The 27418-nt window shown below is 37.6% G+C and overlaps 2 protein-coding genes across 5 annotated transcripts in view; both read right to left on the minus strand.

The window, feature by feature from the left end:
• Positions 1–804: 804 nt before the first annotated feature.
• On the minus strand, positions 805–14741 carry bsk146 (brain specific kinase 146). The gene is made up of 4 exons (XM_065257675.2): positions 14497–14741; positions 4617–4839; positions 4199–4401; positions 805–3764 (listed from the first exon to the last, which is right to left on the minus strand). Exons 2-4 carry the CDS (start codon positions 4786–4788, stop codon positions 2961–2963), a joined length of 1179 nt encoding a protein of 392 aa, XP_065113747.1. The 5' UTR covers positions 4789–4839; positions 14497–14741; the 3' UTR covers positions 805–2960.
• A 2202-nt stretch (positions 14742–16943) lies between these two features.
• The window catches only part of LOC135734657 (uncharacterized), a 62611-nt gene continuing 52136 nt past the window's right edge, over positions 16944–27418 (minus strand). For all 4 annotated transcript variants that reach the window (XM_065253532.2, XM_073815876.1, XM_065253531.2 and 1 more), the window contains 9 exons: positions 26872–27051; positions 23641–23906; positions 22936–23081; positions 22753–22837; positions 20376–20493; positions 19743–19862; positions 18534–18752; positions 17915–18080; positions 16944–17818 (listed from right to left, as the gene is read on the minus strand). In XM_065253532.2, coding sequence (XP_065109604.1) covers positions 17227–17818; positions 17915–18080; positions 18534–18752; positions 19743–19862; positions 20376–20493; positions 22753–22837; positions 22936–23081; positions 23641–23906; positions 26872–27051 — 1892 coding nt within the window. In that variant the 3' untranslated portion in view covers positions 16944–17226. The remainder of the gene's footprint in view (positions 17819–17914; positions 18081–18533; positions 18753–19742; positions 19863–20375; positions 20494–22752; positions 22838–22935; positions 23082–23640; positions 23907–26871; positions 27052–27418) is intronic.

The raw sequence follows: 27418 nt of genomic DNA on the forward strand, positions 1-27418 counted from the left end.
CAATCCAGTCATTTATATAGATCAGTGTTAATAACAATCTTAAAAAAAAAGAATTTTTGAAAAAATCCAATTTGAACACAGTTGAAATGCACAGATGAAATCACAATCAATAATTGGATGAATTTCAGTGTGACAGATTACCTTACGCAGTGACATCAAACTTTGTCCACTAAGTTACCTATTTTTTTGAGAATTTATTGTAAAAAATTCTACAATTATTGAAAATGAACATTTAGTAGACTTGTATGTCAACTAGCCCCATCTCCCCATATATGTGGACCTGTACCGTCATAAGTTACCCGGGTATATTTGTAGCAAAAACCAACAATACATTGTATATAATTACATAAAAAATGTATTTATCATTAGTAAAATTAATTTAAATAAACCATAAATTTAAAGGCGATTTTCTCAATATTTAGATTTTTTGCACCCTCAGATTTCAGATTTTCAAATAGTACATTGGCAAAATATTGTCCTAACAAACCATACATCAATGGAAAGCTCATTTATTGATGATGTATAAATCTCAATTTTAAAAAGTTCGCCCTTATGACTGGTTTTGTGGTCCAGGGTCACATATTGTGAATATGTACGTAAGGTTTATATAATTAAATTATTTCCCTTAATACTAAAAAGACTTCAGTAAATCGCCAGTAGGTCTGTTTTAAGACAGAGATAGTTAATGATGGTTCATTTACATATGCCAATAAAGAAATCTTTTATAACATTACAGTAAAAAATGAAAACATAAAATTGTACACTTGTCGAATGCGTTTGAGTAATTAAACACTTAAAGAAACATACATTTTTGGTCAAGATTTATTTTCTGAATAAATCTGAAATTACAGGAAGACAGTTGTATTGCAAAGACAGAATTTGGATGAGTTTCAGAGTTTGTTTTAAGATGACTGATAAGTTATAACTAATCGAAATCATCACCAGAAACCAAGAACCAAGTTTGTTTGATAATAAAATTCTTGACCAGCTCTTTCATGTTACTAAAACAATGTAAATACTACTGTACACCGTAAAAATTGCTGTAATTATGCAACTGGTTGCCAGTAACTTTCTGTAGAAGATAAAGACTGAAAATGTTTCATGTTCATTTAACTCTGAACAAACTGTTGCCAGTAAATAACATAAATGTAAAATCTACAGTAAGTTACTGGCAGCTAGTTGCCAGTAATACCCAGTAATACGGTAATTTCTACAGAATTTTTTTTACAGTGTAGGCATTTAATGTCTACGCTTACTGACTATCAGATTAGATAAAATTCAGTAAGTTGCACAAAAAATGTTTTACTATGGTTTTTTTGCTCATTGCTTTACATCTTGTACATATTAATGGCCCAAATTTGTTGCAAAGTGATACTGCTATATCTAAGCATTTTAAGCAGAACAAATGTTCATGCAGACACGTACACAAAATAAAACACTTAAACACAAAATACACCAATTCCAATAAAAACTACCATTTAGTTTGTTTCAAGCCAATAACAACTTCAAAAGCTTTTTCAATTTCTCAGCAAGGGTAAAGTCTTCCCTCAACATTTCTTAAAATCTCCTGACTGTATTCGTGCATGAATAACTTTGCTCAGGTAGTTCTTGACCTAATAGAGAAATGAACACAACAACAGCACACAAACACGACACAACGAAACTAACAATTATTCATTTGGCCCTATATGTAATCTACTACAATTTAACTCTGAAACATTATGCAATAAATTGTAACAGCAAAAAATTCACATTACAACAGTTCTCACGTATCTGAAATCACTTTTTTTCAATAAATCAACGTTTTTCGTCATCATGCAGTTATTTGATTGAGATTGTGCACATCTTTAGTCTTTCTAGTTTGTGTTTCAGTTTCAACCAATGTAGAAAAAATATAACAAAGACTTTAACAGACAATAAAGGGGAAGAAAATACTTTTCAACCTGTAAATCTTCAAATAGATGTGTTTACCATTGCAACTACTACCACACAACATACTGATTCCTGTTTTTCCATATCACAATCAAGAAAAATGCAGCATTTTCTGTTTTGTTCTGTGTTGGTAATGGTGTAGTTGTTATCATCTGCTTGTAAGTCAAGCCATTTCAGCTACTATTGAGAAAAAACTACAAATGCTGCACTGCGGAAAGCAAGTTTGTCTGTTTCAAGACTAAGAGTGTCAGCAAGTAAAAAAAAAATTCAACAGAGAACATCATGAACTACTTTACAACTGAAAAAATATATTTCTGAATACTAACAAATCTGATAAATTAAGTCAATTCAAAACAACAGTCTACGAGTCAGAAATATAAACGCTTTGAGTACATGCAATATCCGTGACATCATCTGCATCCCAAACCTCCAGAAAACCTTGAGTTTTGTTGCATGTACTGAACAAAAATTTAATAAATTAACCCTTAAATAAGTCGATTTTTACACAAACTACTACGCACCTCTAATCATAAGTTCAGTTTTGTCTTTAGACCCGAATTGTTTCCTTTGCATGTTCACAAAAACGATTTGTAGATACCGTATTCTCCACTTGCACTCCTTTCATTTTTTGCTTCATATATTGCTTTTCCGGGAAGCCCTAGAACATCTTCCCAAACCATTTCCAGCTGGAACTTGATTCAAGCTTATAAATCTTCACATTTATTGGTTCATTGCTTATCCAAGAGTAACAAAGTACAACCTGCACAGTATGTCATAGTTTCGATGTACTGTCTCTTCTAAATCTCAGTTAGGAATGTAAGCAAAATGTCCAGCTTAATGCTGCTCCTACTTTAAAACTCACCGGATGCTGGAGAATCAAATGCTGATTACTCATCTTTATGAACTACATTGTGTATCATTTTTGCTTTTAGTTTAGGGCGTCCGCAAGTTGTAGTCACTTGCGAGTATGTCTGCTTGTGTTTGTACTGTTTTGATGGGAAGCTGTGAATTTACAGATGCGTTATGGGCTACACGCAGATCTCTATAGGTGTGGTGACCAGTATGCGGCTACTTGGAGGGCTGTCTCTGGCCGAACGCTCGTAGCTATTGGTGGAAGACACGGAGCTGTTTGTAGACACAGAGGTGAAGTGGTGAGCCGGGGTCGTCCCGGGCTCCGCCGCATTGCTCTTGGACATTGCTCCCGGAGACAACGTCTGCTGTTTCATACGGTCCACAAGCAGATCCTCTTCCTCAGATGAAGAGTTCAGCGCAGCCTGGTGGTGGCTCCCACCGCCCTGCCCGTCCAGCATCCAACGGTGTCCAAAATGACCAAGAACATCTTTGACCGAACAGCGCCGTTCCTGCTCCAGAGACAACAGCTTTCGGAACATTCGTAAGGCTTCGTCCGTGAAGCGGCGCCATTGTGACGGTACAGTACCTGTCCTCCTCCTCTGCCAGCGGACAAACTCCTCATAGAAGGTGTCGGAGGGCATGGCCTTCTCCCAGGGGAAGTTTCCGGTCAGCATGCAGAAGAGCAGAACTCCAAATGCCCAAACGTCAGTGCTGTAATCTACGCAGAAGCCCTCGTGCTTGGACGTGTCGCAGAGCTCCGGGGCCGTGTAGGGAATCGTTCCGCTCACGCGTTTCACCGGTGAGCCGGCTCGCCTCGTCATGCCAAAGTCTGAGAGTTTGACCTTGCGGCACTCCTTATCAAAAATCAAGATGTTCTCGGGCTTGATGTCTCTGTGCACCAGCTTTTTCGAATGAAGATAGTCCAACGCAATGGCCACCTGATGGACACAACGCTTAGCTACTGGTTCAGGAAGTCCAACCTACAATTAAAAAGTTGATAATCGGTTACTGATGCAACAGTATTATACAGTGCAAAAACTTGAGTGAAATGTTTCTTATAATCTTAAACTTTTAATCTGATTGTGTACGAAAATATTTTGTATTCATTTTAAATGGATGACCTGGTCAAAGTAATAAAGAAAATCTGCCAATAACAGCCATGAATAGGTGGAAATTCTTTCAAATACGGTTTAAAAACATCTCAATATGAGCCCAAGAAGCTGCTTGATATAATGGGAAGAGTACGATTTTGCTAATTTTAGACAAACTGTGACTACGTGAACGATGCAAGAATATAATATAGTTCAAATCCATAGTTTGGATGAGTTTATTATTATACAAAAAATTAACTAAGGAACGTAAAGTAGTGTGTATTAAGTATGCTTTATAATGTTAAACTACAACGTGTTTTTACCTGTGGAGGAATGATGTCAAATAGGTCACCAGATGGTGCATACTCCTGTGCAAATACATAGTACTCCTCTGTTTCAAATGCAATGCCAAACATGTTGATAATATAGGGACATGGAGAAAGATAAAGGGAGATGCTGTATTCTCTTAAGAAACTCTTCAGCTTGGTCGTTTTCTTCTTTAGAAATTTTAGAGCCATCCTGTTGCCTAGGAGATGAGAAAAAAACAACTGGTTTAGTTATACATTTAAGCAATATCGGACACAAATAACAATTGGTATTAGTAACCAGCGGCTGTCACACTCCAAAAAAAAAGAAAAGGGAAAAACAACAGCAAAGGACAGCAAAATGGTATCAAAAGTATGATTGTACTTTTATTTTTGGGTTAACTTTCCAACAAACTGGAGGAGAGCTGCACCGTACCTCTGATCTTGTGGATGACAAGGTCCACCTTCCCATAGGTGCCCTTGCCAAGCTCCCGTATGACTTCATAGTACTTGTTGACCTCGACTTTCTCCAGGTTTTTAGCGGCGAAGAGCTGCAGTTCCTCCAAGATGTCGACGGACACGCGCGAGACGACGGGAGAGGAGCTCATTCTTGCAGGGGAACAGGCGTGAACACAGCTGCCGACAACCGTTTGGCATTACTGTAATCATAAAGAACACATCGAGTCAGGGGAACGCATTTCAATTTCAAATCTGCCTTTCCCTATCGGGGATTGAACATTCATTGCCCGGAACACGTTGCTACAGATTGCCTCGTGTCCTTTTCCTGCCGCAGGGAATGTAATTATTCTGCAGATCTCTGAGAAGCCAGATTCATTTCTCCTTATCTAACCTGCTAATCTCTTAATCGTTTCATGTCTCAGTAGTCTCAATAACTTGCAGTGTTTGGGTGCTGCTGAACATTATGTCATTTGTAAAATAATATTAAATAATGCTCTGATCCATACATGGTCTTTTTCTGTCTCTAATGATTATCATTTATAATGCAAAACTCGGGATGCATAACGATTAATCGTGATTAATCTATAGCAGAATAAAAGTTTTTACATCATATATGTGTGTGAACTGTGTATAATAATTTTCTATAGATAAATGCAAACACATTCATGTATATAAAGTATTTAAGAAATGTTTACATGTGTTTATACAATTGTAAATTTATGTATAATTTATTATATATATATTCATATCATATATAATTCATATTTTTATTTTCATAATTATTATACATAGTTCACACACATATATGATGTAAACAAAAACCTTTATTCTGCAATAGATTAATCGCGATTAATCGTTATGCATCCCTACTCTAGTCAGAACCCTTTAGGAGTCACATAACTATACAAACTGTTATTACATACAGACCTTAAAATCAAATGGTGCTTTAAATTAAAACAGATTAAGGTTTGATAGTACAAACCATACGTGGCCAAAACTACCTTGACACTTAAGTCACACGGGTATATTTGTAGCAATAGCCAACAATACATTGTATGGGTAAAAATTATAGATTTTTTTGTTATGCCAAAAATTACAAGGCTATCAAGTAAAGATTTTGTTATATATAATAATATAAGATATTTTATAAATTTCCTACTGTAAATATTTTTTTTAAATTCATCATTAGTAATATGTGTTTGCTATTGACTGCATTTGGACAATGGTGAATTTCTCAATATTATGATTTTTGCACCCTTAAATTCCAAATTGTTGTATTTCTTAGCCAAATATTGTCCTATCCGAACAAACCATACATCAATGGAAAGCTTATTTATTTAACTTTCAGATAATGTATAAATAAAAAGAAAAGGCACTTATGACTGATTTTGTGGGTCAGGGTCTTAATGTGATCTTATCTGTGAAAGATTAGAAGCATCAAAGGTTGATTTGACACATTGATTTTAATCTTTGCCATGGTCTTAAAAAATATTAAAGATATCAAGAAAATCTATTATTCATGTTGTTGCACAAATAATTAAATAATTAATAAATTATTGCATTTTGTGAAGAACATTTGATGTAGATCAGATTCAGAGTGATTGATCAAAACATACATGGCGTTTTTACGGTTTGGCCTTAGGGGATACTTCCAAGATTTATAAGTTGGGTAAGCCACCTGGTGGATAATAGTGATATTTCGATAAGCCGGAAATACTTGTCATTGGCAGGAAAACGTTTTCTTTTAATTGATGAGTTAACTCGTCAATGGCGGGGAAAGAGTTAATAAAATAAAAAAACACAGAATACACTTTTACTTAAGGGCAAATAGATCATTAACACTCCACTTTTAATTACTTTTAGCTCCACTTTTAATGATGCAACCCTGATCAAACACACCTGAGCAAGCTAATCAAGGTCTTCATGATCACTAGAAGATCATAGGTGGGAAAGTTTGATTAGGGCTGGAGCTAAACTCTGTAGTGCTCCGGCCCTCCAGGGTAAGATTTGAGGAACCCTGATGTACCATATAGGTACAGATATGTATAAATTTGGTACCAATATGTACTCAATAGGTGCAACAGTGGACTTTGGGGGTATCGTCCCAGTGAAAGCTAAGGTACCTTTATTCGGATATTGTAGACAACACACTGAAAAATTGCATAGCTTCAATTTAAGTCACTAGAAGTTGCTTGGATAAAAGCATCTGTAAAAAGCCTGAATGTAAAATGTAAATGTGGTGCAGTATTACTCATCAGATAAGCTGCTGGCTAGCTTATGATGCTTAAGAAACAGAGATGCACATACAGAGCATCTCTGTGATGTCATATCTCTGATATCTTAAATAAAGACAAGTTCCCTGATCAAACTAAGCATGAAAACAAGCATTTTGTACTGTTTGTGCACTGTCAGGTCAAAAATGGACCCAAGCTATAACCGGGGCATCACCTTTTAAAAGGTCCTATTATGCAATTTAGGTACAGATATGTACATTTGGTACTAATATGTACTTCTGGGGTACTTATATGAACTCTTCAGATGCAAAGGTGTGCTTTTTAAAGGCTACCGCCGCAGTGACAGCTAGGGACCTGACAGTGTGCAGCACTGCTTAAAAGCCCTGAATTGGATATAGCATTCAGGGTTTACTTCTCCCCATCAAATCTTCAGGCCTACAAACATTTGCTAATACGATGCCCATCATTTGTCAGTACGTTGATCGTTCAAGAGTAGCAGTCCACTGTACAGCTTTAATGGAAAGCAGATTCTGACACTAACTTTCCTTGTTTCTCGTCATTACACAGCCATTTAGAATCATGAAAAAGTAATGGCTCATTTATTTCTGGGTCCAAGCTATTTTGTCATTCTGCAAGCTTCACAGTTATTCGAGTTACTATATAGCCAGGAAAGTACAAATATAGGGAAAAATAAAGGTGGAGAGCCTTTAATCTCTGTTCTGCTAGCCCAGTGTACCACTAGAATATTCATGTCGTCCTGGCTCTGCACGGCTCAGCTGTGCTTGGGAAAGCAGCAACACGTCCTCCCTGCAGACCATGCTTGTTTTCTTTACTAACCCCCTAAAAGACTCATTATCCTTTCTAAGCTGGTAACTGGTTGTACCCTTTTGTCTACAAGTACAGAGTAGATGGTGAACATTATCCGTAGAGGATCACAACAAAATAACCCAAGGTGTTTGTTGGGGCTGCACAATGTTAGCAATGTATCGCAAACGTGACCCTGTCTGTGAAATCAAGCTTAAAGTCTCAATCTAATTATGAGATGAGGAGGATTATCTACTATGTTGGTCAGAGAAACACATGCTTTTTAAGTAAGAGCTCAGCATTATATCTTCAGACTTGAATATTACTTACTTCAAAGTAAAAAACACTCTTCATTTTGCTTTTAAATCACATTGCATAAGACGTCTCACTCAAATTTGAAGGGGTGATAATGCAGTTCCTTCAAATACACATGCGGTATGGTTCCTTTGAAAGTATGTTGATGTTCCACTATGGCAAACGTATAAACAATCACATTAGAGTATCATCATACGTCTCACTTCAGTAGGCTGCTTCCTCTGGAGGTGGCATTCGAAGGCTGCATACGTCATAAGGCTGTCTCATTCAAAAAAAAAAAACAAGTAGGACACTCCGAATGAGACCTTCAAGTGCAAATTTCTATCACGGAAGTTCAGACGATACATGAGATGTATCCTTCGCTGCTGCAAATAACCCACAATTCCTTGCGTCGCCGCAACCAACGTCATTCTCAACGTTATTCTTCACACTTGCAGTTTTAAATACTTGTGAAGATGTGGTTTTAAGGTCAATTAAATGACCTTAAATGCAAAAATCAGGCACGCTTTTCTATATCAAGTAATTAACTCATTCCCCACCAGCCTTTTTAAAATAAATGTTGCCCGCCAGCATTTTTTATGATTTTCACAAAATATTTTCACAGATTCATTTGTAAAAAAGCCACAAGTCAATGCTGTTTCATTAATATGGGATCTGACAAGAATGGCACAGCAATCTTATGTGTAAAACATTTTAGTACTATGTGTCACTATTGCTTTGAGATCACCTGATATGTCCTGATTGTGTGTAACATCTGGGTCTAAACACGCATGTTTGACCGTTTTAATTTACTAAAAACATTTAACGATTAACAAAGGTCCAACACTCAACTTAATATAACTGTAATATAATGTTAAAAATATACAAAGTAAGCAATAAGGAAGGACTTACCAGCCGCAATTTAAACGGTTTAGACTATTAAAGGTGTGGTGTGTGAATTTTAGCTGCATCTAGTGGTGAGATTGCGATTTGCAACCAACAGCTCACTCCTCAATTTCAAAACGCATACGGTAGCCGCCACAGAGCAAACACTTCGTCGTCTGAAACAACATAGGGATGTAACGCGCTCTGTAGAAGAGTTTATCTGTTTAGGGCTACTGTAGAAACATAACGGCGACTTCCCTGTAAGGGGACCTGTGGTGTATGTAGATAAAAACGACAATAAAAACAATACAGTTCATTTTGTAAGGCGTTTATACACCACTGATAATATAGTCATGGTATTACATTACGTTTCAAGGGTTCATTCTAAAACTTACACAATGAACCTTTAATGAAGTGATGCAAAATTGATAATGATAAAATATGTTATTGTAGCATTTTTACAGACAGTATGATCAACTATAATAAAAAAGAATACTGTATATTAATGTACAGTATATGGATATTATTTTTAGTTATAGAAATTTAGTTAATTAAATAATTATTGTCTCATTTCCCTACAACTTTACTTCAAATCGCTGGTAAAAAGGCGGGTAAACTTTATTCTTCTTAATCTGAAAGATATATGTTGCATGTACGCCACAGCTGTTAAAAAATATTAAAACAACATACAAACACAATTTATTTCCAAATTACTCCGAATTCCTTTATTTAACTAGTGGGCTGTAAACATTGTGGCATAGCAACGTAATAATTCGTGTTTCCTTTTTGTCCATGTGTCCTACGAAGAATGTATCTTTAAATTCTAGGTTGATGACCCTTTGTATACCGCATCCTTCAAAGGATGCAACCGCAACATCCGGAGGACACAAAGTAGAGATGTAACGATTACGGGTTTAATGGTTAACTACAATAAAAATGTCCAACGCTTAGTATAAGCCACTGTCACTGCTCCAAAACCCCTGTCTAGCATTAACCAATATAAGCAATAACGTGAAACAAACACATTCATTCACATCTGCTCCAATGTGTTTGTGATGATGACGGTGCTTCACTGACTGAATTTAAATCCAAAAAAATTTCACATTTAGAAAAATCTAGTTGTTGTGACAAGTTTACTTTACAGATCCATCTTTTCTAATCATTTTCCATCAAATGATGGAATCCGATGAGTTCAAAGCTCTGTTTGTTTCTTCCGCGATTGCTGTGAGCACAGGTGTCATGCAGCTTTACTCCTGGGTCCTAAAATACACTCACAACATACCCAGACAGAAGACTTGCTGATTTGTTCTGGGTTTATATTAAAATCTGATTTACTCACTTGTGATTTATCTAAACTAGATGAACATTTATCTCACGACCCCAAATGTGCCATGATTAACGTTAATGTCATTTATTTGATGTTTTTGTGAACATAAGTACACTTAATTTGACAAATCAGATTGTAGCATACACATGAAGCATCTTGGACACAAACGTCTGCTGGGACAACACTGTATGTATTTGTTGATACAGAAGAACATCAGGTCATGTGGAGCAGTTAGTTCATCACCTGAATCATTCATTAATAACTGTGACACTCTCACCTTGTGTTAAAACCACAGGGGTGTGAAAGGAAAACGCTGCTCACATGAGACACATGCAAACACATTCACACAACAGGAAAATTATTAAAGAACACAGTGCCAGTACAATTATAAAGCCAATAAATCCATATGGCACATTGGCTACTGTATATTCTGGTTGAATGTGTGGATGGTTAGTACACTCTTAAAAAATCCAGGGTTATTTTCAACCCAGCGTCTAAACAGCCAGAAATGTTTATAAACACCCAACAATAGGGCTGTGAAGATTAATCGTGCAAATGCGTGTTTTCTCAATAAATGAATTTGAATGAATTACGGTGAGATCCTGGTACATCCAAAAGCCAGAGGGTGCTCTCGTGCAGAAACTCCATTTGTGCCACAGAAGACGTACCATTACAAACACTGTCTATAATAGGCCTGTCGCGATAACAAATTTCGCTAGACGATAAATTGCCTCAGAATTTATCGCGATAGGCGATAACATTGATGCTCCGGGGCCATTATAATAATGCAGATACACCTTTTCAAAGATCTATAAACTTTTATTTCTAAACAATAAGTAATACTGGAACTGGAAGACATTTTAAATATCCACAAGAAATGAACAAAATAACAGGATGATTGCGTTTTAGGTGCATATGCATGTTTGTCGTGTTGCCACTACAAACTGCTACGTTTTTACCACAAATGCGACATAACGGCTCGTTCAGGTTTAGTGGTTCACCTCGGTCATTAGGTTTAAATCCAAAGTACTCCCACACTGCAGCTGTAGCGTTTGGTTTTGAAACTTGGCTGTTTACACTTGGTATTAAGATGTGTTTTTGATCAGATCACAAGTGGACGAGAGAGACATATCACGTTTACACCTGGTATTTAAATCCGTCTCTTTTGTCCACTTTCGACCGCTTCTGTGCTGAATACTGTGAGGGGGTGGTCTGTCGAGACGGTGGGCGAGTCTCTCCGCTTTCATTTGAACGCCAGCGGGAGTAATTATGAGTTTATATGGACGCAAACTAATATTATGTCCACTGCTTGTTTAGCAAGTAAACATGCTGCACAGTATTTTCTACATTTATATGTTAGAGCTTTCTCTGAATTTTCAGCGCAATTGATGAAATAAGATCGCGCAACTTTCACACGCTTGCAAAATGAAACTGCAGAGATCACCCGCTTTAGTTTATCAATGAAAGGCTAAAAATAGCACTGTTCACCTTGTGTCAGAAAAGTCAGAAAAGACGTAAAACATTGTGATCCGATCGATAAAAACGCATGTTAATGACAAGTGTAAACAGCCTCTAGTAAATCCATCTTTTTCTCCAACTCTCGTCTCAACTAGTGTTTTCTCCTGCTACACTTCTCACGCGGCGCTCATCCTCCTCAGTACTCCTACTGTGATAGGCTACCCCAGGAGTCCCCCCTCCCCACACAGATCATGCGACTGACAAATGACTGACGAGGGTTCACTCCTTGTCACTCGTTGCACGGAGCGGTCATCCAGTCTCTTTGGTAGAGAGAGAGAGAGACAAGGAAAACAAACAAGCATGCAAATGTGAATTATTGCGGCCGAAAAAAAAGATCGAGCTCATTTTATTTACCGTGCGATTAATCGATTTATCGTTTATCGCGACAGGCCTAGTCTATAAGAATATTTATATTGCTGCTTTTCAAAATTTTTCAGGCACTTTCATGATAATAAAGAATATTGTGAACGATTTGTTTAACGAGTGTTGCTTTTTTAAATGCATGTTATAAACGACCAAGCGTGCCGCACAAGCCCTGAAAAGTAAAGCCAAAACATCTCGATCGCCCTAAACCCCCACCACCCCCCCCCCCCCCCCCGTCGTGACTGGTCCCAGTACAGGTCATAAACTCCGCCTCCCCATGTTATTCAATGGGACTTGAGACCAACTAAATTTTTTTATTACACTTCAATTATCTTTTTTCCGAAGCTGGTTTCTGTCATTTACTGTAGTTTTTATCACGATGATGTAAATTCAAATGTTTGTTTTTAAAATAAGTTTGTTTTTAGTTAGTTATTTAATGATATAAAAACGGTGGTGTCATGTCATGGTTGACAGCTGTGATATCGTGTGATATGCGCATTCTGTGAGAGCGAGGGCGGGGTCTTGATTTTGCGGCTTTAATTCCTGCTCACTACTGCGCAGGACTGATCCCGAAATCGCTATTGCGCAGACTCAAGACCCAAGATGTCAGCGCCATATCGGGACACTGGCGGCTTCACTTTTCACCAATGGAAGAGAGCGAACAGGCGTCGTCCATCTTTTTTTACAGTCTATGTAAACGACTCGGACTCATAGTGATTTTAGATTGATAAGGAATTCTTACTGACCAAAATGTCGTAGTACATGCACAAACTGTTCATGAAACACAGAATTGCAGCCTTGCGATTCAGAATCGATTTCAGACAGGTCTTTTTAATGGGACACGAGATTAATCGCAGCCCTACCCAACAAAGGGTTAAACAACACAGCATAGGTTAATTTACAACCCAACGGGTCGTTGAAAATTATCCAGCATTTTTTTAAGTGTCTGTGTGTTTACATTACTGACCTATATCAGAAACCAAAGCAATGTAAACCCCTTGACATCTTCAGATCAATAAGACTCAGATCATATTCTTTCTATAATGCAATAACATGTACCATAAATCACTTCAATATGAATTGACAATGTGTATGTATCTGAAATGTGTTTATTGTATGAATTAAAACAATACGTTTCTGTAGCTCAGCTGGTGTTGCAAGAGCAGTGCAAAGGTTCAATTCCCAAAAAATGCACACACTGATAAATGTACATTTAAATGCACTTTAAAGGGAAAGTTCATCACAAAATAAAAATTCTGTAATCAAGTTGTAACAAACATTTACAAATTTTGCTGAACACAAAAGAAGATATTTTGAGCAATGTTTGTTTTTGAGCACTATTGACTTCCATAGTAGTTTTCGTCACTACTATGGAAGTGAATGGTGCTCCTGTTTCAAGCTTGATTGCAAATATCTTCCTTTGTGTTCAGCAATGCAAAGAAATGTTTGTAGGTTAACAACTTGAGGGTGACTAACTGATGACAGAATTTTTATTTTTGGGTGAACTAACCCCTTAAACTCCCAGCCAAATGCATAAATGTGAGTAGTCTGGGTTCAGTTTAAGCACAATAGCAGATTTGGGATGATGCTGATGATAATCTGTTTATCGCAAATAAAAAGCAATTGTTTGGTTAAAGGCATTTAGCAGCAGTGCACGTGGACAGTGAATGTAATTGCACTGCATCCACTAGAGGCGATCAGCATCTTTTATTTCTTAAACCAGTCTGCACGCTCATTTGTCATGGGCTCTCTGACAGCATCCATTTAACGGTGTTGAGATCCGAGTGACCTGCGGATACCTGCAGACTCCCTCATCCCATCCCTAACTGAGAACAACAGCAAACAGACACATGACTGCAGTCTGCACGCTCTCTACAGCCGGAATACATTTGCATTTTAAATAGGACGAGTTTCAGTATTTCTTTATTTATTCATTCATTTGTATGAATTTAACATAATTTGAAATAATCTAAATTATTTTGTATTTTATATATTTCACTTTTATGTGGGTCTGTATTTGTTATTTTGAATTCTAGTGCTTGTTTTGCGTGTACAGCACTTTGAACTGCATTGATTTGTTTGTTAAAGTGCTCTGTAAATAAAATTTGATTGATTGATTGATTGATTGATGGGTTCAGAGTAACCGACGGAAAATCTTTAATGTATCAAACATGTAAGGAATAAATAAAATAATTTTCATTATAAGAAGTGTAATTACATTTTTGTATGTAATAGCAAGGTTTATCTGCAGCGTTGTTGGGTCTATGGCATTAACCTGATGTTATTCATACAAACACCGGGACAGCTCATTATTAACAAACAACTGTGAATTCTGCAATGCCATGTTAAAATCATCACCTACTGCAATGCTAAAAATCATCACCTACTGCAATGTTACAATAATACTGAACGATATACAGGGATTTACTCACCATAAAATCCGTCAACAACGCGAGGGTTCCGTCTCTAGGCAGAAATACAGCTGGTTGCAGTGATGACAATCTGTTCTCATTGTATATAAGCTTTTCTCTTATGTGCATCTGCGATGCTGTTGCAAAATCCGACGGTCAGTCGCACCATAACTCATAACCCGGTACATTAAACTGCCCTGCGCCTTTCTATTGTGCGCCCATAGCCGCTGCTGCTGCTGCTGGGGTAAAATCATAAGGCGTGCTCGACTTCATGCGGTGCTGCGCAGAAGGATCGGGTATGACATCGGCGTACAATAGAATATCGCGAGAGCGACTCAAGAGTTTAGCTTTCGGCAATCGCTCTCGCGATATTTGATGTCGTACGCTGATCATTCTGCGCAGCGCCGCATGAGGATGACAACTCCGCCCAACCGAAACCGTCAGCCAATAGAAGCATAGATTCGCCTCGTCTGTTGTAAATACTCCGCCCACTGTAAGCTTTGGTCAATCACAACACAGGCAGCCCCCACATTTCAGCCAATAGCAGCACAGGACGGTAGAGGTGCATCAAAGCGGCTTTTTATTATGGTGTAAATAATGTGAGTGAATCCATACTGATATCACGAAAATTATCATGAGGAGAGTGAGAGGTTCTACGACAATATTATGTTCATAGAAAATAAACACCAGCTGGCTGATTAAACACTTATGTAACTATATAAGTATATATATTAATACGCTTATATAAAAATAAGCTTATATAAGCAAATAATTAGACATAAAGCAAATAATTGGACATCAAATATTGATTTGAAACATTTTTAGCTCATTTGCAGAATGACACATAAACACATACCAGTCAAATTGACTAACGTTAGCAGTACCCGGATGAAAGCGGTGTTATCAGGCAGTAATTGGGGATGATAGATCTCATAACTTTAAAAACATTTATGTTAAAATTGTTTGCTTTAAAATGTGTTCTTTTATCTGATAAGTTGTTGGGACTCAAATCCTAATTTGATAAACATAAATAAAATAGGAGCTTATGGTAATATAAGTAAATTAAGTTACCATATCAAAAAGGAAAAAACAATCAGCTGACTAAATTATATTATAATAAAGAGATCTAAAAGAAGTGGAAAGGCTATGAATCTAAAAACTGTATAGACGGTTTCAGCAGTAACAACATAAACTTTGCAAAGAATCAATAACAACAATGTCCTTTTAGAGTAGTTTATTTATGATAAGAAGCTAACTAAATAACAAGTAGATTACCTTAGTTCAAATCATAGCTAAAGCTTATCAAAAACTACACATTACTGTCTAAAACCTGTACTATATGCATACAATCTTAACTGCAGATCGGCTGCCAAAGTACCTCCTATCAAATAGCGGTAGCCTAATCCATGATGGCCGCCTTTCCTCATATTAAGGAAATAAAAACATTCGTTATTTTTGACAAGGTATTTGTTGCAGAGTTCAGTTTAGGAACTAGTCAGACCATTAACCATACAGAGACCGGAAGTTAAGTTCTGCTCAGATGAGTAATTGCGTCAGCGCATGTGCATCAAATGAAACAGTCTATAAAACATGAAATATGTAAACTAAAAAACATATTGAAGATATATAGGCTACATATATAAGTAGGAAAACATATACAGTATAAGAAAACATATCAGTTATATAGTGATTATATGTAGCGGTCAGATGCAAAACTCTCTAAATGCGTCTGAAATGTGTTTTTTTTTTTTGTAAATAATAATTTTTATATTAGTCTCTTTTCAAGTAATTTCACTTTAATGGCAATGAAAATGTCTTATTTTAACAAATGTCACTTTAGTAATTTCATTTGTATTTTTGCAAAACATAAATTGAATTGAAAAGTGACTTTCTTTTACTGCAAAAAAGAACATGTACAAAAATCTCTACCTGTCCGAATAAAGGTAACTAGCTCAAAAATTCAATCAATATCCTAATATATTTTGGTAAACCGCATTTTACCAGATAAAAAACTCCTGCACCTTGACATATGCACACATTCGTTCATCCAATTCTTCTACCATGCACTTAGAGGACTTTGCTGACAAATCGTTGTGAGCTTTATGTCAACAAACCAGTATTTATGAATGGCCCAAGTGCGGGATTAAGCAGATGTGAAGTGAAAGTATTTATGCTGAGAGTGTTTGGTCAATATCATCTCACTTTTTATGGATGTGTCGTTTAGCGGCTTTTGCATGTGAGCTCTTCATATATTAGAGTAGCCACTTTCAAAGGGGTCAAGGAAATGAGCACAAACCAAACCAGAATTTCAATTATTTAACAATGAAATATATGGATTCATACTTCATCTTTACTTTAACATTATGTCCTAGTAACTTTACAGGCAAGAAAAAATACCCACATATATTTCTTTACAGAAGACCCCTCATGTCGCAGTATTTGACTGGAAAGAATAAATTAAGACAGGCTCCTTCAGAAAGTCTTATTTATTGGATATACTGATAGTAACAATTCAAACAGAAAAAATACATTTCTATAACAATTAAAAGATTGTTTCTAAAACAGAACAGATTTTGAGTCAATTACATGACCAAAAAAGTGCACAGATTAACTTTACCAAACTGGCCAATAAAATTGTGCAATATCACATATCAGTAAAAACATTAAGAATTAAAAGGTAAAAAATACATTGAACAGTGTGCAGAATATTATTTGAATAATTCAAGATTTTCAGGTAAGATATAAAGATGTCTACACAAATAAGAACAGATCTATTGTCTTTGAATGCAGATGCTGGGCGAGGTTCTTAATGCGACACAGGCGAACATTCTGTGCATCTCCAGCACTATAGACTCTGTATATCTGATATCTCTCTTTCTCCTTCAGTGCAAAATCCAGCTCATTCGCAGACATGTGAATAAAGTGTCTCTCTCTCTTTACTGTTGTTTTGACCTCCACAAAGATCTCAGTAGTTGTGCCAGCTCTCTGCCCCGTATTTGCAAAAGTTAGCTTGAAGTCACATGGTTGGCCACTCTCACCTTTTTCATTGAACCAGGTGATGTCAATGGGCCCAGACGAACCTCCGTTCTCTTTCCAGTGGGTGAGGAAGGAGAAAACCAGCTGCTCTCCCCACTGTCCAATACATGCTGTATCATCAAAGTCTTTGGAGATCACCAGTGTTTGAGGCAGGGCGCAGTCCAGTTTCAGATCCTCCAGGACAGCCTCTGGATCTATCGGTTTGGTCCACACGGCATTATCAAGGGCCAGAGGTGGCCGCTGTATGGTTTCAACTCCCTGGAACTGGCTTAAAACCATTTCTGGTACCTGGGTTGTATTATGGGCACTAGAAAGAAAAGAATTTCAAAGTTAAGTGAAAATGCAAATAAAAACGTGAATAGCAAAAACACAAAAGTAGAAACAAGCAGAAGTAAATACATACTGTAGAGGAGGTGTCTGTGATTTGTCTTGTTCAACTGCTGTAGGTGCTGAATTGGTTTGGTCCTCTGTCGTTTCAGGTTTTACTTCTGAAGAAGTGTTTGTATTCACAGGCTGTTGAGGGCCATCTTCAGACTTGATCTCCTGCATGACGGGCTCATTCTTTTTTTCTGCGACCAAGCCAAGTTTAAATTGGTAAAATAACATAAACATGATTACAGAATTATTCCACTTTTATAAAAAATATTTAACTCTCCCCCATGTCATCCAAGATGTTTCTTTTTTTCAGTCGAGAAGAAATTAAGTTTTTGAGGAAAACATTCCAGGATTTTTTTCATAAAGTGGACCTCAACAGTTTACAGTTTCAGTGCAGCTTTAAAGGGCTTTAAACGATCCCAACTGAGGCATAAGGCTCTTATCTAGTGAAACGAAAGTTATTTTTGCCAAAAATAGGTAATATAAATATATAAAAATATGTACTTTTAAAAGACAACTTCTCGTCTGGCACTAGCCGTGTGATGCGCCAGCGTGACCCTACGTATTACGTAATTGTATTTTCAAAAATAAAAAGGAAAATATGGGCACAATATCAAGATTGTTTCAAATCATGAAACTGTGCTGACCTGTGATGTGTGAGGTGCTTTCACTTGGCTTGGGACTCTGTACATGGTGATATCTTGGATCTACATGCACTGGAGGTTCTCCGGTTCGTTCATGGACCTTCATGTTGGATGAGCTTCTCTCAAATCCAGATCCTGATTGACCAGTCACCATCCCATGTGCTGAAGAAAGAGGAGCTGGAGGAGGCCACATCTTCATCACCTGATCAACAGCCTGGCTGCCTAAATCCACACAACACACATCCTTTATAAACCTGATAAACATATGCATCACTGTCACAGTCAATTTGGAACATGGTCAGATGTCAAAGTACACTAACAACAAATATTAATATAACATTTTCAGCGTGGGATACAGACTAAGAAGACTGGACATTGACTTATATTCTCACTGTTGGGTGGAAACCTCCAAAACCGCTATTTTAAAGGGGACATTTCACAAGACTTTTTCAGATGTCAAATAAATCTTTAATGTCACCAGAGTACGTATGTGAAGTTTTAGCTCAAATTGTCATATTATTTATTATAGCATGATAAAATTGCCACTTTGTAGTTGTGAGCAAAAATGTGTTCTTTGTGTGTATCCTTTAAAATTCAAATGAGCTGATCTCTGCACTAAATGGCAGTGACGTGGTTGGATAGTGAAGATTAGGGGGCGGTATTATCCCCTTCTGACATCACAAGGGGAGCCAAATTTCCTACTACCTATTTTACCTATTTTTTCACATACTTGCAGAGAATGATTTACCAAAACTAAGTTACTGGGTTGATTGTTATCACATTATCTAGGTTGTTGAAGCACTAGGTAATAATAGCATTTAAACATGGTAAAAGTCAAATTTTCATGATATGTCCCCTTTAAAGAAATCGAAGGTCAGACACTTGCAAACAACCATTTTTTATTTACCCATGCATTGCAAACATGCTAAGACGCTCCAAAATGTGTTAGCCACTTCCTTCACGATACATTCGGTTCACAGGGGTTATGAGGTTTTACAAGCATAAGGATACATCTTACAAGGTTTACTCACAAATTCTGTTCAATACTTTCATTGGTTAATTATTTGCAAAACCCACAGACAGACTACAAGGGTGACCCATGGTAGATTTGTGAAAAAAACAAGGTTTCCACCAGACAACAAGGAATGATATTTTAAACTATCAACAGCATGGTTAAGAATGTATTCATTATTCTCCAGCAGCCATCTTTACCTGAACCTCCTCCTCCACCTGTTTTATTTAAAGAGGCTTTGGGTGGCCAGCACACTAGCCTGTCCTCTTTATTTTGATCGTTCTGCATTTCCTCCAACTGCACACTTCCTGATGGACGCACTGCAAACATAAACACCATCATACTATAAACAAAACAATACTAATACTTAAGATGTTGTAAAACTGTCCTTAATATGTTTATTATACCAAAAAAGTAATTTTTAGCATGCTTGTGTATACTGTAAGGTTACTATAGAGGTTATTAATTGCTCCCTGGCTGACAGAGAGAGGGAGAGAGAGAGAGAGAGAGAGAGAGAGAGAGAGAGAGAGAACTTCCCCTTGCCCTGGCAACAGCTGTGCTTTCATGTCAGTGAGCAGAGCGGCAAACATACCCCAATTAAATACCTACACTATGCATGTGATCTGTGTGGTTTTGAGAAAAATTATGAAATGAGGGCAAGCAGCGCAGATTAAAGTGTAAAAGAGAAATCAAAAGGATTAACAAAGCGGTTTATTTCACAGCTGCGCTATACATGAAGTGAGGAAAATTGTAGGGCACTTTTTAAAAGGGACTCAGGGGCACCTATTGTCCCTTTTAGCTGATTTGAGAGACATATTACGCTAGGTGCTTACCGAGGGTTTCAGGTTTTACTTCCACTGGCAGGGGTGCTGGGACCTCCCATGGCTCCTCGTCTGTGGGGAGATCATGAGCGTTCTCCCTGTCCAGGAACCTCTTTAAAGCAGCATGGTCCTGGTTTATGCACAAGAAAAGTCACAAAGACTCATGAAGAAGAAGTAACTTCTGGTTTTGTTTTTCACAGCTGTAAATACCCTATAATACACTAAAGCCATTTATAATGCCACACTCTTAAAAATAAAGGTGATACTAAAGGGTCCTCTCAAATTTTGTTTTTTAAACTAACTTGGAAAATAATTTAGCTATTTATAAGCTTTTACCCCTGGTTTCACAGAAAAGGCTTATGGCTTTTCTGCTTTTTGTATCTAGTCCTAGACTAAAACACACATTTGAGCTGTCTCAACTGAAAATAACTTGCACTGACAGATCTTAAAATAGGCCAGTGCCATTGATCATTGTCTCAAGATACACACCAGTAATGTCTTTTTCATGGCATGTTTCTAAAAGATGCTGAAACACCTTCATTTAACTAAGACCTAGTCCTGGCTTCAGGTAAGCCTTGTCTGTGAAACCAGGCCTTAAGCCTGAGATACGCACAATTTTTGCCATATTATAAGATGGAGCGTTTAAACTTGGGTACAACATGCATGTAGACTGTACGATGATGACACCCCTTGAATCACAGGCTGTGATGTCATCAGCATACGCTACTGGTAAACAAAAACAGGTCGTAGCAGTAAACACTGTGCGGTGATTATACCGAATTTCTGACTCTGACAGAAAACTATCGTGGGCTATCTTTGGTTGCAAGACCGGAAAAACAGCCATCTTTGAACCTCTCTCACTGTCCACATAGGACCCCCGAGAGCCACAATAATAGAAATCGCGACGATTGTTTCACGATGGCAATCTTTTGTCGGTGTATACCAGGCTTCAGGGTTTAAAATTTCTACATTTACCCAATTTACATAACTTGCCAATAAAAAATCCCACAAAACTTAATGTAGAATGATGGAAAAACTATGTTTAACAAATTAAATTTTATTTGAATTAGTTTAGTTCGTTTTTAAACAAATACAAGATTAGATTTTAGATTCAGATGTTTTAAATTTTAATTCTTTATCATCTTAATGAAAATATAAAGAGCTCAGAAAGCCACTAAAATCCACCAGCATCAAAAATGACAATGACATTAACCAAATGCTCTCGGCATATGTTCGTCAAAAACTTTCACTTCAAATCCGCTGAATCCCGGCCTCAGACCAATCAGAAATTCTTTGTTGGCAGAATCCGTTAAATAAATTAATCAGCAATTATAAATTCCTTCATGCTTTTTACACGTCGTTATCTTTTTACGTTGACTGCCTAAAATAGCCATGGCCACCCCATTTATAAAATTCTAGTCCAGTCACTGCTTTACTGATGTTGGATTTCAGCATATTAAGTGTAAAGTGAATTAGGGCTGCACGATAAATCGCATGCGTCAGTGAAGCCGGTTCCTTTATTGGTAGTAAATCGCCATCACCTGCTTTCAGATGGAGCGACATTTACTACACCGAGCTGTAGTTCACTTATAATAGGCCTGCGATAATCTATGCTCAGCTTGTAAGTGAACTATGGCTTTGTGTAGTAAATGGCGCTTCATCTGAAAGCAGGTGATGATGATTTACTACAAATCAAGGAACCGGCTTCACTGACGAGATGAGCATGACTATCACATGCGATTTATCGTACTGCCCTATAGTGAATGTGTGCATATTATGAATAAATTTAATAAACTTATTCTTGGTAGCCTTCTGTTAATTCACTAAAATTATACTATATTCAGTTAGCCTATGCTTACTTTACTGACACAGCCCAGTGTCCCAGGATTATAAAATAATTATTACAATGTATTCCTAACAACCAAAAAACACGTCTTCTGCATATTGACATGGTTTGAAATCAATAGTTATTTGATTCTTTGGTTTCTGATGTATTAAAATTCACATACTTATGTAGAGCAGGAAAATAAGAGTTTATTTCCTAGGGTGTATGCCCTGAAATTTTTTTTTTTGACCCCTTAAAAAATCCTGCGAACGGTCCTAGAAATACCCATGTGATTAATCCGCTTCAGTTCCTTAACACTGCAAGCCCTCCTCTAGAGCCATGACTAGATGACTCGCTGATGCACCTGTGTCTAAAGCCACCTACACAAAGTGCGTGTGAGCAAATCTATATTCCGTCTGCAGGTGAAAACATTTTAAATAACCCTTTGACTTTGTGCCATAGCACCAAGATCAACAAGGAGCAATTCACCAATAAGGCAGAATTTAGTGTTTTGCTGGCATAAATTTTGAAGGCTCCGAATCTACATACTGTACTCATACTCACATTTATGCAGGAGACAAGGCCCTGGAGGAAGCTTTCCAGCACTTTTGCATAGGTCTTTTCCGTGGTGAACAATTTAACCAGCTCTCTGTAATAACACAAGTTGTCGTTAATAAATAATATTAACGCTTTATTTCTGTTACAAGCTTTTTATTGAAACTACACAGTAAAAGGCAGACGCTGTACCTGCAGATGTCCAGTTTGGCCGAGAGATGATCTTTGTGAATGTAAAGCTCTTTTTTGTCTTTCAGGAGACATATTATATCCTCACTTTCAAAAATAGGGTCTCCCTCCGAGACCTCGAGTCGATAATGAATATACAACTTGCCGACCTGCAAAAACACAAAGTTTCCTTGTTTTCTCCTCTGAAAGAATATGATGCAATAGCCCGCAAGCTTTTCGCAGCCACAGAAATAATAGAAGAGCTGGGGCCTCACAGCGTACGCACAGATTTGATCGTAAAGTGTGCGTACGCAAAAATCCACGGGTCTTTGAGGTGGAAAAGTGCTTAGCACCACGTCAGGGTCTGAGCAGACGTACACACTTTTGCTTGTCTGATTGCTGCAGGTTTTTGGTAATATAAGCCATTATTGCTGCTCGAAATGAATTTAAACATTGACGGGGGCTCTTTTATATGTCAATGACATTAAATGGGCATTTTTTAAAGGCGGAGATCTGAAACTGCTCAGCTGCGCACAATTTCAAGATCATTTGCGATTAATAAATTTTACATCTGAAAGAAAGAGGTAAGCAGGTTTTCTGTGCGTACATTCATTCTATGAATCACATGTATGCATTTTTAAGAAATGATTGTGAGATGAAATTTAGGATGGTTTCTATGCAGCATTTTATAAATAAGGCCCCTGAGTTTAGGATTTCCATTCTGCTTACCTGTCCAAAACTTAGCGAGGTAATCTGTTTAGCAATCCCACTCTCCTTCAGCTCACTGTAAATATCTTCGTCATCCCAACGGTGGTAAAAGAACCTCTGGATGTAAGGGATGATCTGCCGCACCAGGATCTGTACAGAAGGGCAAGGTCTGTAGCTCTCCGTCTGTGCTTCAGTGGTCACACACTGCGAGAGTCTTTTCACCCCACAGATCTCCAGAAACAACTCTCGGTCTGCTTCACTAAAAGCCTCCTTCTCATGCAGTTTGCCTGGGAACAAATAAATGAAATTTAATTCTAAATAAATATGATTATGCAATAAAGAATTAACAGATATGTATAACTTGTATATCGTAATAAAGAAACCCTTGTGCTGCACCTACAGTATCTAATATCAAAACTGCTCTAGGCAACAATGCTTGTGACTACAGCTCAAATGTGGAGATGATTTTTATCCCAAGGGATAAATATATACTCTTTTTCCAGCTCCACTAGAGTAAAACATTTAATTTTTACCATTTTGGAATCCATTCAGTTGATCTCCGGGTCTGGCTCTACCACTTTTAGCATAACTAAGTGGGAAAATTATGATATCATGCACATCTCGTCAGTAGATCCGGTTCCTTGAGTAGTAGTAAATCGCCATCAGCTGCTTTCAGATGGAGGTGCATTTACTACACAAAGCGGTAGTTCATTGACAAGCTGGGTGATATCGCATACATATCGCAGGCGATACGTCTGTGATAATTAATTGTCAGTGAACTACGGCTTTGTGTAGTAAATGCAGCTCCATCTGAAAGCAGCCGATGGCGATTTACTTATAATCACAGAACAGGGTTCACTGACGAGATGCGCAATGACAATCACATGCAAAATATCGCCCATCCCTATAATTTAGCATAATCCACTGAATTTGATTTAACCATTTAGCATCACGCTTAAAAATTATCAAAGAGTTTTGATATTTTTCCTATTTAAAACTTGACTCTTCTGTAGTTACATCGTGTACTAAGACCGACGAAAATTAAAAGTTGCGATTTTCTAGGCAGATATGGCTAGGAACTATAATCTCATTCTGGTGTAACAATCAAGGACTTTGCTGCTGTAACATGACTGCAGGAGGCGCAATGATATTACGCAGCAGCTGAAAGTAGTCCACTTAGTAACTCTCAATAGCAAGACACTATTTTCGGGCACTGCGTAATATCATTCCCATGTTACGGCAGCAACATGGCAGTTTCTTCTCAGACAAAGCCTCCATGAATCTGGGAACGCGTTCTGACCTGGCAGCACATTGGGTTTAATCAGCTTTTAAAACATCCACTTGGGCAGTGAAAGACCCATCTAGAGAAACATCATACCACGGCTTGAAACATGATCTTACCAACCTCATTCAAAATCTGGTATCGTTTCAGAAACCTTTAGAAGGCTTAATGAAGTCTCAGCTACCACAAGCGTCATGGGAATGAATTAATGAAGCCATTTGAGTAATCTGGTTTATTTCCAAGCTGGACCTCACATTACATTTGGCAGATACTGTAAGAGACTTAGGGCCAGATTTACTAAACAGGGCAAATTAGCGCATGAGCGCAATTCCAAAAATGCGCTGATGGGAGTGGTGATATCTGCGGGTTATTTACTAAAAAAGCGCTAATTAAATAACACAGGCGCAACAGCTGATTTCCATAATGACCAACCAATCTACTAAGAGCAGCGCAAATTAGCGCATGGTTGCAAATAAGCAGAGATGATGCTCCTGCAGGTGCATGTGATATACAGGCCGATAAATAAAGGCAGAGAGACGCGTGAACTTATCTGGTAAAATGATGGCGGAAAAGACCAAGGAGAGGCAGCGGAGGGAGAAGTTTTCTGCCCAAGAACTGGATGTGTTAGTAGAGGAGTGTAGTAATTATAGTAAAATGCTTCAAAATCGCAATGTCCAAACTGCTCGCAAAAAGGACATTTGGAACTGTATTGCGAAAAAGGTAAATGCAATAGGGGGTAAATCGCGTTCCGCTGATGAAATTAAGAAAAGATGGCATGACCTAAGGAGACGTACAAAAGAAAAGGTCGCTTTTAATAAAGCAGCAGTGAAGAAGACCGGTGGTGGTCCTATTGAGGAAATGCCCCTGACGCCTTTAGAGGACTTCAGCACCACGGACAACGCAGGTGAAAATGCGGATTGTGAAATTCCAGCTAACGTAGCCACAGTAGACTGAAAAGAACCGGAGGACAAAAAATGAAGTGTTGCAAGAAGTTTTGAAACACCTGGGATTGCGTGACTCCTTCTAGTTGAGGGCTCCAGATCGTCTTGTATTTCTTCCAGCAAATTTAGAATAACATGGCTTGGCAAACGAAATTTTTGGATAATTTGTTGTTCTGGCATTCCAAATAAATTGATACGTGTGGAAAAAATCCTCTCCCTTCTACCATGCAGTCTCTGATTTCTGCGATGTCTCCTCCTAGCAACAACAATTGCAGCCATTTCGAGCGCAAAATGATTTAAGACATGCTTTTTTTCGGCGTTAAATAGTCGCGCAAATGCCATACATAACACATGCGCAAACATTAGTAAATCACGTTGCGTGAATCATTTAAATAGTCTCCTCCCAAAATGTTTGCGTCTGAAAGGGAAACTCCTAGAAATGCATATGCAATCAGGTCAGTCGCAAAAAGAACTAGACCACACCTTTTCAGCGCTAATGATCCACCGGCGTCTTTAGTAAATTCCGACATCGCTATTTACCGCCAAAATGATGGTTTACGCTGGCGCAAGCGCTTAGTAAATCTGGCCCTTACAGTCCATTTGAAGTATACATTTTTATTATTATTATGGGTTTTAAATGGGAAGCTACAGATACACTTACTACATCTCACACCCCATCCAACTCATCCACCACTTTATACTTCATTTCAGCTGTCATTGCTCCCAAACAAACATGTACCATTTAGAAGCAGTTTGCCTTTTCATTGATTGGTTGTCCTTTATACTATCCGGACCCAAATATGTAGTGGTCCAGGCTATGAGAAGCAAATTTCCAAACCCTAAAGACGATGCTTATCTCCAAGCAAGTCCTGCATAGCCCCAATTTCACCAGGCTGTTTAAAGCTACAAAAACTGATCATGGCTAACATCAATAAACACAATTGAAACTCAGGCCACAGTTGTCATCAACATCCCTGACAAACAAACAAAAACATTAGTTTGTTTTACATTTGGTCATTCATGCATTACCTTGATGTCGGAGTTTGTTGGCTGCTCTCTTGACAGCAGACGGCAGGTTAAGGAGAAAAACTGCACTGTGTGATTTGAAGATCTTCTCCAGGTTTGTGCTGTCTGGGATCATGGGCTTGCGAGCCAATGTGACCCAGGCATTATTCTTGGTGGGAAACACTTTCTTATGAGAAACCATTTCTGTTTAGAGAAAAAAACATTTTTTTTATGATTTTCACAAAGTTTAATGCCTTCCAGAAAAAGTTCTTCTTTAAATATATAAAATGCAATATTTCAAATGAAAGAACAGACCATCTGCTTTCAAAAAAAAAAAAAAAAAAAACTTTCATCTAATCTTCATTGGTTCTCTTTTTATCACCTCTCAAATATAAGTAGGTTTCTTAAAAAATACCACATTTTGAGCAAAAAGCTGAAATAGTTGCATTTTTGTGAAGGACTTTTGACAGAGATCAGATTCAAAGTGATCCTCAAAACATACATGGAGTTTGAACTGTTTGCCCTAAGGCAGGGGTTCCCAAACTTTTTTTCCTGCGCACCCCCTTCTATG

This window comes from Paramisgurnus dabryanus, chromosome 1 (assembly GCF_030506205.2).
Source record: "Paramisgurnus dabryanus chromosome 1, PD_genome_1.1, whole genome shotgun sequence".
Lineage (NCBI taxonomy): Eukaryota > Metazoa > Chordata > Actinopteri > Cypriniformes > Cobitidae > Paramisgurnus > Paramisgurnus dabryanus.